The sequence below is a fragment of the Pristiophorus japonicus genome, chromosome 20 (assembly GCF_044704955.1).
Source record: "Pristiophorus japonicus isolate sPriJap1 chromosome 20, sPriJap1.hap1, whole genome shotgun sequence".
NCBI classification, from domain to species: domain Eukaryota; kingdom Metazoa; phylum Chordata; class Chondrichthyes; family Pristiophoridae; genus Pristiophorus; species Pristiophorus japonicus.
Genome location: NC_091996.1, coordinates 19,181,838 through 19,196,299, shown reverse-complemented (window position 1 = coordinate 19,196,299; position 14,462 = coordinate 19,181,838). Strand labels below are relative to the sequence as shown.

Genomic DNA, 14,462 nt, shown 5'->3' with positions numbered 1-14,462 from the left:
AGTAATTAGGAAGGCAACTGGCATGTTGGCCTTTATTGCAAGGCAGTTGGAGTACAAGAGTAAGGAAGTCTTCCTACAATTGTACAGGGCTTTGGTGAGACCACACCTAGAGTACTGTGCACAGTTTTGGCCTCCTTATCTGAGGAAGGATATATTTGTCTTCGAGGAGATGCAATGAAGGTTCACTAGATAGATCCCAGGGACGAGAGGGTTGTCCGATGAGGAGATATTGAATAGACTGGACCTATACACTCGAGTTTAGAAGAACGAGAGATGATCTCATTCAAACATGTAAGATTCTAAGGGGAATTGACAGGGTAGATGCTGAGAGGTTGTTTCCCCGGGCTGGAGAGTCTAGAACTAGGGGGCACAGTCTCAGGATAAGTGGTGGGCCATTTAAGACTGAGATGCGGAGGAATGTTTTCACTCTGAAGGTGTGAATCTTTGGAATTCTCTACCTGAAAGGGCTGTGGAGGCTGTCGTTGAGTATAGTCAAGCCTGAGATAGATCTTTGGACTCTAGGGATATGGGGATCGGGCGGGAAAGTGGAGCTGAGGTCGAAAATCAGATCAGCCATGATCTTATTGAATGGCGGAGCAGGCTCGAAGGGCCGTATGGCCTACTCCTGCTCCTAATTATGCTCTTCTGGTTCCCTCTTCCTCCCCTCCCCCCTCCTCCCCATTCCAAGTCCTGGAATTGTTCCTGATGACCCTCTAATTCTTTACCTTGGTTATGCCTCATCTGATCCTGTGCCAATCCTGTCAGTGATGGGCCAGAAAATAAAACTGTACAGAACAAATATGAAGAATGCAGAGCAATGATGTAACAAGTGACTTTACTGTGTGTTGTCACTGTAAAATAAAATGTCCATAATATGTTAACATTTAAATAGAGCAAAAATAACCATTTCTACAAAAAAAGTATTGAATCTGGTAGAATAATACTGCTCGTCATGTTATATACCAGCCGCTCGTCCTTTTAAAACCATGCTCATTGCAAACTCAACCAATTTCTCTTCCATCAAACTGGTACTTTGCAAAAATGCAGCCACTAGTGTTTTAGGCATCTAGGCAACAGATGATGTTAGATTATGCAGCAGAATTTGAACAGTCCAATTTGCAGTTACTTGCCACAATAGTTCCTAAATGTTCCCATGGGCTTTAGTGATGGAATTACTTCCTAGAATGTCTCTTTTTTTTCACCCCCCACCCCCCCCCTCCCCAAACGGATTATGAGCAACGTTCACTGGGATACGGTACAACACGTGTCAACTTGTACAGTCTCGTCATCATCACCTTTCAGGTACACGGAACTTATTAAAGTGGCACTTCCATTGGGTCGCCGTGTGGCGGCACGGTGTCATCCGAAGAGCATAGCGCTCCTGACGCACTTCGGGCAGGTGATCGACCTGGGCCTGGATTTTCTCCCCCGGCTGCCCATCCATTATGCGCACAGGGCCGCCAGCAGCAGTGTCAGTGCGGAGACCAGGGCCGTCCACAGGCCGAGGGCTGAGGTGGATGCCGCATTGCAGGTCCCATCTTCCGAGTCGCATTTGCCGCCTTCACAAAGGACGCCGATGTAACCTTTGGGGCAGATGCAGCGCTGGTTCTGGTGGCAGGCCCCGCCATTCTGACATATCAGAAGTTCGTTGTCACATATGTTAGCTGAGGGGATAGAATCATAGAGTGAAACAGCACAGAAGGGAAAGTCTTAAAATCTAAAAAGGAAACACTGGAATCTGAAATTTAAACAGCAAATGCTGGAATCTCTCGGCATTTCTGACCGACTCACTGTGTTTTACCAGCATTGTTTTAATAGGAGCAGGAGGAGGCCATTCAATCCCTCAAGCCCGTCCCACCATTCAATGAGATCATGGCTGATCTGCGACTTAACTCCATATCCCTTAATAACTTTGGTTAGCAAAAATCTATCAATCACAGATTTAAAATTAACAATTGATCTAGCTTCAATTGCCATTTGCGAAGAGAGTTCCAAACTTTCACCATCCTTTGTAGGTTTGCCTGAAAGGTCTGGCTCTAATATTTAGACGACAGACTCCCCAACCTACGGAAATAATTTCTCTCTATCTGTTCCCCTTACTATCTTGAAAATGTAACTCGTAGAGATCCAATGGGTAGCCGGGGTTCGCAGAACATTCTGTCTTCCCTGCCATCAACAAGATCCCATCCATGGTGTACTGGACATCACTTGCATCTAAAATTTGGCTGGACCTTTAACCAGGAGTTATTAGACTGCGTGGAGAGCTAACATCGCCGTTTTTGCACTACCCAGTCACTGAGTCTGCGGAGCTGATTTACACTGACTCCTTCAAGTTCTGCCTCTGAGTCAGAAGTTGGTTCAAGTCCCACTCCAGGGGCTTGAGCACATTATCTAGACTGGCACTCCAGTGTAATACTGATAGACCATCTTTCAGAGAGACATTTAACCGCGATCCCGTCTACCCTTTCAGGTGGACCTTAAAGAACCCATGGCATTATTGGAAGAAGAGCAGGGGAGTTCTCCCAGGGGTCCCAGACAATATTTATCTCTCGACCAACACTTACAACAAATGGTCTGGTCATTTTTTTGTGAGGCCTTACAGCCTTTCCTGCAATAGTGACTACACTTTATTGGCTGTGAAGCGCTTTGGTCGTGAAAGGCGCTCTAGAAATGCAGTCACTCGGTTCCTCTTTCTGAAGCCTATTTCCAAGACCTGTAATGGTCTGAAATCATGATGTTGGCCACAATATGAGACCAGAGTGTGGACCCAGGGGTGGAGGGCAGGTTCTTGCACAGTTGGGAGTCAGGTTGCTTATCTGAATTTGTGTTTCCACTGCAACTTTACGGAAAACTCCTTTATTGGCTTGTTAAAGTTACACATGTCCTTCCAAGGTCCTAAATACATTTTCTCCGACTTATTTTCTAAGTAATTTTCTTTGGGCATTTTTGACGGTGCAGATGCATCAGATTTATCAAGTTAATGTTAACTCTGTCTCTCTGCGCAGATGCTGCTCGAGTATTTGCAGCATTTTGTTTTTTATTTCCGATTCCAGCATCCGCAGTATATTGCTTTTGCATCAGATTAATTGGCCTGGGTAATTTCTACCCCCCTTCCCTGTTCCACAGCCCTTCTTCAACCCTCATTTCATTATTCACTGACTGGCCAATTACTCAAGCTCCTTGGCTTACCTCACCCTGGGACATTGTTGATGGCGCTTTCAGCATTCTGTCTCGGAATAGCCAGGGGTAAGCTAAACTCTTTACTATAATGAGATTAGCACTAATGGTCTGCTGTCATTCTTCCAGCTCGCTGGTAATGTCCGATATATACTTACGGAAACAGCCCTGTCTCCAATAGTATCCTGGCTTGCAATCCTCGCACTTGGGGCCAGCGGCTCCGTCTTTACACTCACAGTGCCCCGTCTCATTGCAGCGGTCGTGCTTGGACCCCAGTTGGTTACAGTTACATTCTGTAAAAAAATAAAGGCAACCATTTGACATTCTGGCGAGCAATGAGATAGCAGAACCTCTCCGTTCACCTTGTCCCTACATGCCTTGAGCCTAAATTTCACAAATCCTTCCCAGTACATTTTTTTAGTCTATTCTCTCTCTCTAAAGCAGTCCCTCGAAGTTGAGGATGACTTGCTTCCACACTAAATAGTTCTCAGGTGACTGATGAGATCAATGCGGGACCTACAGTCTCTGTCACAGGTGGGGCAGACGGTGGTTGGAGGGACGGGTGGGTGGGGTGCTTGGGTTGTCATGCGCTCCTTCCACTGTTTGCGCTTGGCTTCCGTGTGCTCCCGACAAAGAGACTCGAGGTGTTCGGTGCCTTCCCGGATGCTTCTCCTCCATTTTGAGCGATCTTGGGCCAGGGATTCCCAGGTGTCGGTGGGGATGTTACACTTTTTCAAGGAGGCTTTGAGGATGTCCTTGAAGCGCTTCCTCTGCCCACCTGGGACTTGCTTGCCATGTCTAAGCTCTGAGTAGAGCGGTTGTTTTGGGAGTCTAGTATCGGGCATGCGGACAATGTGGCCCGCCCACCGGAGCTGATCGAGCATGGTCAATGCTTCGATGCTGGGGGTGTTGGCCTGAGCGAGAACACTGACATTGGTGCGTCACAAACTGTTGCCAGTACATTTTTTTTTAGTCTATTACCATTCCGCGAGAGCCTTAGTACACATAGAGCAAGTCTGCTGTGGACTCCTGTGTTCCCAGCACAGTTCTTCACTAGTCTGTGGGAGAGATGGTCTGCCATCCAGCTCATTGTTTGCATCTTGCTGCTATTTTTGCACCCTCCTTTTATTGGCCATTTATCGCCTTGTGCCGTCTGACAGGAGAAGAAGCAGCAAGTCAAGGTCTAGTCCCTCTCCATCAGCCGTACAGAGACAGCCCAAACCCCATTCAACAGAGCGACAGGAAGCCTTGGGATTCCAGCTCTACAACCTTTTAGACAAAGTCAAATGAACGCACCACTCCAACACTTGGCATTAACTATTATAAATGATCAATACACCCTTTAATAAAGCATCTTTTGAAGGAGTAGCCAAGCACTGCATTGCTCACTCCCTACCAGCTGTGTGGGGATCAAGGTCCTGCCTATCGCTCCGAATGCCTGCAAAGGTGAAACCTGTTTTCTCAGCTGGAGCAATCTTGGGAGGATAATCAGATTACGGGCAGGAAAGGCTTTTCTTGCAAACTAAAGCACCGGTTGTGGAGGAATAGTGAAAGACTTTGTGACTCGGCTGAAGGTTAGTGACATGTGGGGATTGAACTAACAGTACCAATCTCAATTATGCATTACCCATAAGCAAAGAACTAAAGAACCCAGTGAGTCCCTAATGGCAGAGTCTCTGCAAGAATCCTGAAGGAATATTTTGCTGTGCGATTGGCCTGATTTAAGGGCATGTGATTTTTTAGAAGCTTCCCCTCTCTGTCTCTTTTCCCTCACCACCACTAAAAAAAAAATGGAACTGTGATGATGGCTTCAGGTGTCACTGAGCCAAGAAAGAGTTGGCCAAATAGGAATCCCAGGAATCTAATATTAAATAGTTCTCCCCTTAGCCAAATTTCAGTGGCATCTCCCGGAGAGGAGTCACTGGAAGGACCTAGTTGAAATCTCTTTTGTTTAAAGTTCGAAAGTGAAATGGAGATATTTAGTCTGGTTGGTAACCTGAGTTCTCCTTGGAGCAGAGAAGATTGAGAAGAGATTTGATAGAGGTGTTCAAAATCATGGGTCTAGACAGAGTAGAGAGAGAGAAACTGTTCCCATTAGGCAGAAGGGTCGAGAACCGGAGGACACAGATTGAAGGTGATCGGCAAAAGAACCAAAGGCGACGTAAGAAAAAACTTTTTTACGCGGCGAGTGGTTGGGATCTGGAATGCACGGCCTGAAAGGGCGGTGGAGGCAGACTCAATCTTGTCTTTCAAAAGGGAGTTGGATAAGTATCTGAAAGAAAAAAAATTGCAGGGCTACAGGGAAAGGGCGGGGGAGTGGGAGTAGCGGAGAGTCGGCATGGGCTCGACGGGCTGAATGGCTGCCTTCCGTGCTGTAACCATTCTATGAGAGCTGGCCTTTGTTAGAGTGAAACATTAAAATAAATCTGTACAACCTGCTTGGAGTTAAGGCTGCTCGTACTGACCAATACAGACATTCTCATCATCCAGTTCGGCTGAGGTGTTGCGGAAGTAGCCAAGTCGGCAGTGCTGGCAGTGCTGCCCCCTAGTGTTGTGTTTGCAGCTGACGCAAGTCACAATCTTGAGATAGTCGATGTAACTGCAGCGATTGGAGTGTCCGTAGCATTCACAATCTGGAGTGTAAGGGAGATGGGGAAAAATTCAGAGTGAGAAACCGGTCAACACAAACTTCAAAATAAAATTTCTTGAAGGGGAGGAAATGATTTCGGGAACAGTAGTGGCAAAATTTATTTTGCTCTTTTAAATTAAACTCAATATATAAATTCAGAACAATATTAATTTCTCAATTAGTAAACTTGCATGCTGTCTTTTAGATATTTGACAAAAAAAATTTCATCAATTTGTGAAAATGCATGAAAAGAAAAGATTGAAATAGAAGGAACAGAAAGATGAGAGAATTGATTCATGAATTTGAAGGAAAAAAAATAAAGTATAAATTTTTCCACAGTGTACTGCTTTAACCCCTTTTGGAATCAGTAAATGTTGAGGTTAAACTCCTACATAGTAAACACCACAATGAGGCTGTAAAAAATAACTTCTTTCACAACTGTAGTACAAAGGGACTTGGATATAAACTGGAATAAAGCAAGTTCAGGACCAATATCAGGAAGCACTGCCTCGAATGGTCTTCTAGATAGCACTGGAGATAAAACTTCGGAATCATTCAGATGGCAATTCCATGCTGTGATGGGGACACTGTCGTTGTCCGTGGATAGATGAGCTAGATTGTTGAGTTGGGACTGTGAGATGGCGGGAGAAGGAGATGGGAAGAAGACAAAATAAATACCTTTCATCAGTTGGGAAAGAGGGTTCTTCAGCATCCATCGAACCTGACTCAGTTAAAAAGTGATCTCTGCATCATTCCATCATATTCCACCGGTCTTTCGGGTGAGGCGTTAAACCGAGGCCCTGTCTGCCCTCTCAGCTGGACATGAAAGATTCCAGGGCACTATTTCAAAGAAGAGCAGGGGAGTTCTGCCTGGTGTCCTGGCCAATATTTATCCCTCAATCGATATCACTAAAACAGATGATCTGGTCATTATCACATTGCTGTTTGTGGGAGCTTGCTGTGCGCAAATTGGCTGCCGTGTTTCCCACATTACAACAGTGACTACACTCCAAAAAGTACTTCATTGGCTGTAAAATGCTTTGAGACGTCCGGTGGTTGTGAAAGACACTATATCTTTCTTTACATTGTCTTTGAGGAAAATGATCCAGAACCAGGTTTAGGATGGAATATGGCGCTAGGGGCAGGGGGTGAAGTACTTATTTTCAATTCCTCATTGAGTGTCTCTGTATGATCCATAACAAAAAAATCCACAACCAGAAGTTCCAACTCTCCCTTCTCTCGAAACTGCCACCGGCATTTTTTAATCTGCAGGCACTTATCTCGTTACTTGATGTACTGGTATATTGTGTATCAAACAAAATAAATGAAAGATTTCTGATGATCAAAAGCTCCTGTGGGCGGAATGTAGCCCGTTGTGTACTCTGGTTTATTGGTTAGCTTGCCAAATTCTGAGAAATTATCATTTTTATATATATTTATGGAATACTTTAAGCTCTCAAGCCTCACCTATATTCTTTAGATAATATTGTTACCGAGAGCCATCGTATAGCTCTACAGCCTGCCCAATAACAAAGGACACTCTAGCCTGAGGTGAGGTTCCCTGTTGGATTGGATTGTACACAGCTAAGCCTCAACCCATTCTATTGTTTTACAAAATTTAAATAAAATACTGGAAATAACTGGGGATGAAATAGTGAAAGTCCCAATGGATCCTTCCAGAGGTCAGCTCTTCAGGATGCAATAGGTAGAAATTGTTTTGTAATACTCCAAATCACGACGGAAGTGCAGGCAGTAACTCTGCAGGTACCAGGCTCACAACAAGTGCCATGTTCAACTGGCAGACCTCAGTTATACCACTGACTGCGTATCATCAGCCATAAAGGCGCACTGCACATGTGCACTGTGATAGATAGGCTATTTCTTAAAATAGAGTCCTGATTCAGAGAGAGGTTCATTTTGTCTTTCATAACTAGCACGAAACCATTGGAAGAAGTAAGAACATAAGAAATAGTAACAGGCCCCTTGAGCCTGCTCCGCCATTCAATAAGATCATCGCTGATCTGATCCTGGCCTCAACTCCACTTCCCTGCCCGCTCACCATAACCATTAACTCCCTTATTGTTCAAAAACCTGTCTATCTCCACCTTAAATATATTCAATGACCCAGCCTCCACAGCTCTCTGGGGCAGAGAATTTCAAAGATTCACGACCCTCTGAGAGAAGAAATTCCTCCTCATTTCCATTTTAAATAGGCGATCCCTTATTCTGAAACTATGCCCCCTAGTTCTAGATTCCCTCTAGTTCTAGATTCCCCACGAGGGGAAACATCCTCTCTGCATCTACCCTGACAAGCCCCCTCAGAATCTTATATGTTTCAGTAAGATCACCTCTCATTCTTCTAAACTCCAATGAGTATAAGCCCCACCTGCTCAACCTATCTTCATAAGACAACCCCTTCATCTCAGGAATCAACCTCATGAATCTTCTCTAAACTGCCTCCAATGCAAGTATATCCTTCCTTAAATAAGGAGCCAAAAATGTACGCAGTACTCTCGGTGTGGTCTCACCAACGCCCTGTACAGTTGTAGCAAGACTTCGCTACTTTTAGTAAGTTGGATTTCGCTTGGTATTTATTTGGTAAGTAAGAGACGGAACAGTTTACGCTGAAAAACTGAAGTCAGGTTTTGTGTCCAATTTCACCGCCATTGAGTCAATGTGTTGAACTGCTGTTCGAAAATAAACAAAATCTAAATGCAGAATAACTCTGAAACACTCTAAATGACATGATCTCAAACACGCATAGACTAGGCGTGCATCATCTATTTCAATTACTTTCCTACCTTTAAAGTTTCTCTGTTTTCCGCCTGGCTTTGACTTTGGCTGTGACTGAGGTGGCTTTGACAATTTTTCTGGTGCTTGGAAAAAGTTAAAAATTCCTTCCATTGATATTACCACATACAAGGTTTTAGCACAATCAGTGATGTGAATAAGCTGAGATATAAACGCAACATCAATCAACCAGCACTAAAGTGGAGCATGACTGATTGCTGTGGGAGCTGTTGAGAGTTGAAATTAGTGGCAATAACGAGAATTGTTTGAACTCGGTTGAATGGTACATCTAAGCTCATGGAAACCTTTAACGATATTAAATGGTCTTTATATAAGAACATAAGAAATAGGAGCAGGAACCTTCGAGCCTGCTCCGCCATTTAATAATCTTCTGATCTTCTGATCTACCTCAACTCCACCTTCCCGCACTATCCCCATAACCTTTGACTACCTTAATATCCAAAAATCTATCGATCTCTGTCTTGAATATACTCAGCGAATGAGCATCCACAGCCCTCTGGGACAGAGAATTCCAAAGATTCCCCCCCTCAGTGGGTATACGTGCAGCGTGATAGGGCATTGAAGCACACGGATCAGGAATGCCTGGTCGGGGGCTGACTTACCTGACCTCAGCCCAGGTAGCAATAGGGATGTTACAATTGGCCTCTGTCTCGCAAAGTCAGGAAGGCAAAAACAGACCAGGCCCGTGCTGCTCAGCGCTATCTAGCAACCCCTGCTCTGAACGCGCAAATCCCAGTGTCAGTTGCAGACTGAGTCGGCTTAGATCAGAGGTGTAACGGGCGTCTGGGAAATGTACAGAAGACCACCGGCAGAAGGCCCGCAGTGTGGGCTAGTGGGTCAAGGCCATAAGTGGATTTGTGACGACTTTTAATTCAATGCAGTGAGGGTTAGGGAGTCACTGGAGGTTGGTTGGCAAGGGGGTGGGGCGATGATAGGGGAGCAGAACTTAATGCTGGCCGAGATTTGGACAAGATGAAATTCATATAATGTGGAGCTTGGGAAACTGGCAAAGAAACCACAGAGAAGTCAAGCCTGAGGGTAACAAGGGCAGGTTAAGGGTTCCAGTGGGGTGAGATCTGGGCAGGGACAGGCATTGTTACAGTCACAAGAACTTGCATTTGCAGAATGTCTTTAATGCCCAAGGTACTTCACAAGCGGAAATTGACTGGGAAACAAACATCCAGCCGTCCAGGGAGACATTAGGAGGGGCACTGAAAAGGTGGGTTTGAGAAGGTGTTTAAATGAGAGAAGTGGGGAAGCAGAGGGGTTCGGGAAAGGGAATTCCAAAGAGTGGTACCAAGGCAGCTGGGGCCACAAGTGGCTTTTGTAGCTGAATCCATCACAACATTTATGAAGGAATAGATGAAATAGTGAAGGATCTGAGGGAAAAGCATGGAAATGGGATTTGGAGGTGATGGGGCAATCTTCAACGTCGTTGCCTGGGCAGTAATCTGATGACTCGCCTGTTGTAGGCAGGCCTTACTGAAATCAATGGGTTGACCAGTGGATGATCAGCTCCTCCAGGTTACTACTCCAGGCAGTGAAGCTGAAAATGACCTCCAATAGCTCCGATGTGCAACGTGTGCTGGCACAGACACAACGAGCTCAATGGCCTTCTCTTGTCCTCATTATTCTATAAATTTGCAGGGTTATGTGGAAAGAGCAGGGCGGTGAGACTAATTGGACAGCTCTTTCAAAGAATCGGCACAGACATGATCACCGGAATGGCTTCCTTCTGTGCCAGCCGTGTCTCCGTGGGTAACACTCTCGCCTCGGGGTCAGAAGGTTGTGGGTTCAAATCCCAGTCCAGTGACTCGAGCACAAAAATCGAGTCTGACACTCCAGTGCAGTGCTGAGGGAGTGCTGCACTGTCGGAGGTGCCGTCTTTCGGATGGGACGTTAAACCCCGCCTGCCCTCTCAGGCGGACGTAAAAGATCCCATGGAAGAGCAGGGGAGTTATCCCCGATTTCCTGGCCAGCATTTATCCCTAAAATCAACATCACTGAAAACAGATTATCTGGTCATTATCACGTTGCTGTTTGTGGGATCTTACTGTGCACAAATTGGCTGCCGCGTTTCCTACATTACAACAGTAACTAAACTTCAGAAGTACTTAATTGACTGTAAAGCGCTTTGGAATGTCCCATGGTCACGAAAGGCGCTATATAAATGCAAGTCTTTCTTCCTTTGTGCTGTAAGATTTCACGATTCTATGAAATGAACAATCTATTGAGGATAAGCAAACTGCTTAGATTTGAAACATTGTGCTAAATTATTCTTTTCTTCTGTACAAATGTTATTTTCTATTAAATAGCTCGACTTCACAATGTATTCTTGGCCTCTGAAGTGACCCAGATCTGAACAGTTTGCTAATTGGCTGCACCGCTTATCTTGGTGTAAAATACCTTTTGGCCTCTTGAATTGTCCTCCACTGGAGGGCGCTCCAGGCCCTGACTTTTGTTTGGGAATATCTGCACACATCAGAAACCAGGTTAGTGACAAGAAATTTTCCGAACTCTGACATTCCTTCCTTCCTAGAAAGGAGCTCCACTCAAGTGTACACCTGATAAATGTGTAGCAATGTTTCGCTGCAAATCGGCTTTCAAAGTCATTGATGTCTGCACATTGCTCCCTTTCATTCGCGTCTGTCGAAATCTGTGTTCAATGTATGTCAAGTCGGTGTTTTTGTGTCATTTCACCCTCTATACATATAACAGGTGGCGTGACCTTTTGCTGACCTTATCCTAGACAGTAGCTGTGATTTTCAATCTGTCCTGTGATCCCTCCCCCCAGAAAGAAGATAGACGAGAGACCTTTAATGTTTGAATTGTTTTGATGTAAATACGAGGAGTGTTGGAAACAAATTATTAGAATGGCAATCATATGTTGTGTTGGGAAAAAAAATATTTTGTGCATTTCGGAGACATGGCTAGATAAAAGTGATGGGACAGAGATTACAAGAGGTAGGTACTGCATCTAATTATCTGGGCCAGAGTGATGATCTGAACTAGATTTGATTGGGGGTGGGAGAGTTGGGTCAGTCAGTAATTTTCCAGATTTCCCCCCTCCCCCAAATTGTTTTTTTTAATCATTTTTTGTCGTTCTCATGAGATCACATGGTTTTGGGGATGGGGGGTGGGGGTGGAGAGTGTGTATATTGTGATACACAATTGTGTGAGACAGAGGGTCTTTTCCCGTCATAGAAAATAGGTGCAGGAGTAGGCCATTCAGCCCTTCGAGCCTGCACCACCTCTTCATTGTTCATATTCATAGCCAAAGGAGGAAAATCCAGTCTCCATCCCAAATCCATTCAGTTCTCCTTCCCCGCTTTCCGTGAGCATTTCCCGATTGTAGCGTGGAGGTGCATTCTCAGAGCTGAAAGCAGGAACATGGATTTCAAAAAGACAATGAACAGGGGGCAGATGAGGAGAACATTATTTAGCGCAGGGAGTGGATGTGATCTGGAACTCACTGCAGGGGAGTGGGACTAATTGGGAATTTCCTTCAAAGAGCCGGCACAGGCACGATGGGCCCCCTCCTGTACTGTGAGAGGGTCAGAAAATAAGACATGAATTTTACAATCTGGAGAAATGTTCCTTTGCAAAAAAAAACCAAACTTTTTAGAACCTTGACTTTGACGGTGGCATTTGAGAATCCAGATCCAGGATTTAACCAGATTACAACATTCTAGTTAATTCCCCAATGATTGTGAATGAATAAATGCCAATTATTTCTGTGTATTGCGCTGAGCATCCTTTGTTAAAATTTGTTAAATATATCTAGATCTTTTTTTATCCTTTGTAGGAAGGGGCCTGTGTTTGGCTAGCAGAAACCAGTCAGCACTGGCAGAGTTAGGCCACAGGTCCGCTTGTCCCCAGCCTCACCTTTCCAAAGGACATAGACCGGCTAAGTGAGTGGGCAAACATTTGGCAGATGGAGTATAATGTTGGAAAGTGTGAGGTCATGCACTTTGGCAGAAAAAAAATCAAAGAGCAAGTTATTATTTAAATGGAGAAAGATTGCAAAGTGCCGCAGTACAGCGAAACCTGGGGGTACTTGTGCATGAAACACAAAAGGATAGTGTGCAGGTACAGCAAGTGATCAGGAAGGCCAATGGTATCTTGGCCTTTATTGCAAAGGAGATGGAGTATAAAAGCAGGGAAGTCTTGCTACCGCTATATAAGGTATTGGTAAGGCCACACCTGGAATACTGCGTGCAGTTTTGGTTTCCATATTTACGAAAGGATATACTTGCTTTGGAGGCAGTTCAGAGAAGGTTCACTAGGTTGATTCCGGGAATGAGGGGGTTGACTTATGAGGAAAGGTTGAGTAGGTTGGGCCTATACTCATTGGAATTCAGAAGAAGGTGATCTTATCGAAACGTATAAGATTATGAGGGGGCTTGACAACGTGGATGCAGAGAGGATGTTTCCACTTGTGGGGGAGACTAGAACTAGAGGGCATGATCTTAGAATAAAGGGCCGCCCATTTAAAACTGAGATGAGGAGAAATGTCTTCTCTGAAGGTTGTAAATCTGTGGAATTCGCTGCCTCAGAGAGCTGTGGAAGCTGGGACATTGAATAAATTTAAGACAAAAATAGATAGTTTCTTAAACGAGAAGGGGATAAGGGGTTATGGGGAGCGGGCAGGGAAGTGGAGCTGAATCCATGATCAGATCAGCCATGATCTTATTGAATGGAGAAGCAGGCTCGAGGGGCCTTGTGGCTTACTCCTGTTCCTATTTCTTATGTTCTTATGATGTATATAATTGGTCGTCTCAACAGCTGTGTTTAATATCTGGCTGGCTGCGGCTTCTGGAGCTCATCCAGCTGAAATGCCAAAAGTCCCTGAGCTTGTGCTCATCTGTCTTACTGGGAATATAAAGCAGAGTGGGGTTTAAAAAATATATATTGTATGTAAGTAAATGAATCCACATGAGCTCACTGATGTTTCAATGAAGGACCCGATATTCCAGTCTTGAACTCGAATTGAGGGGGTGGAAGATGCCTGTGTGTGGATTTTTTTAATGTGGGGTGACCGTTGCACACCAGCCACCACACGGGCTTGACGGAGCTAGGTCTTTATCCAGTGGCTCCTGTTGAGTACAATCCCCAGATAAGTGCACGGCAAAGTATATCAAATCCTTTCTGTACTTGCAAGAGATGTTTAAAAAAGGCAATCTGAAATACAAACAAGAGGTCAGTCAGTATTTCAAGGTTAAGAGGGGAGTTGAGGAGAATTCTTTTTCACTCAGAGGGTGGTGGGGGTCTGGAACTCACTGCCTGAAAGGGTGTTAGAGACAGAAACTCGCATCGCATTTAAAAAGTACTTGGATATGCACTTGAAGTGCCGTAACCTCCAGGGCTACGGACCAGGAGCTGGAAAGTGGGATTAGTCCGAGGGCTCTTTTTTGGCCGGCATGGACGCGGTGGGCTGAGTGGCCACCTGCCGTCTGGTAAATTTCCATGATCCTATAACCCCAACAGGTTATCATAGGCGGTCCCTCGAACGAGGATGACTTGCTTCCACATGAGCTCACTGATGTTTCAATGAAGGACCCGATATTCCAGGTCCTGAACTCAAATTGAGGGGGTGGAAGATGCCTGTGCGTGGATTTTTTTAACGTGTGGTGACCGTTGCACACCAGCCACCACACGGGCTTGACAGAGCTAGGTCTTGGTCCAGTGGCAAGGATTAACCAAGACGACTGGAGACCAGCTGTGCTGCACAGACCTAGTGCGCACACATATCGCAGTGTGGGCTGGGCCCGTGCTGCCCCTGGGCCCTCGGCCCCTCCGACATCCACACGCTGAGCGCAGTTCCCCTTTCGCAGGAGCCTGTGAA

The 14,462-nt window shown here is 45.2% G+C and overlaps 1 protein-coding gene across 1 annotated transcript in view; it reads right to left on the bottom strand.

Moving 5' to 3' along the window:
* Positions 1 to 852: 852 nt before the first annotated feature.
* The window catches only part of ntng2a (netrin g2a), a 115,762-nt gene continuing 102,152 nt past the window's right edge, over positions 853 to 14,462 (bottom strand). Inside the window, exons 6-8 of the mRNA XM_070863849.1 lie at positions 5,643 to 5,810; positions 3,336 to 3,470; positions 853 to 1,664 (exon numbers count right to left, since the gene is read on the bottom strand). Coding sequence (XP_070719950.1) covers positions 1,444 to 1,664; positions 3,336 to 3,470; positions 5,643 to 5,810 — 524 coding nt within the window. The 3' untranslated portion in view covers positions 853 to 1,443. The remainder of the gene's footprint in view (positions 1,665 to 3,335; positions 3,471 to 5,642; positions 5,811 to 14,462) is intronic.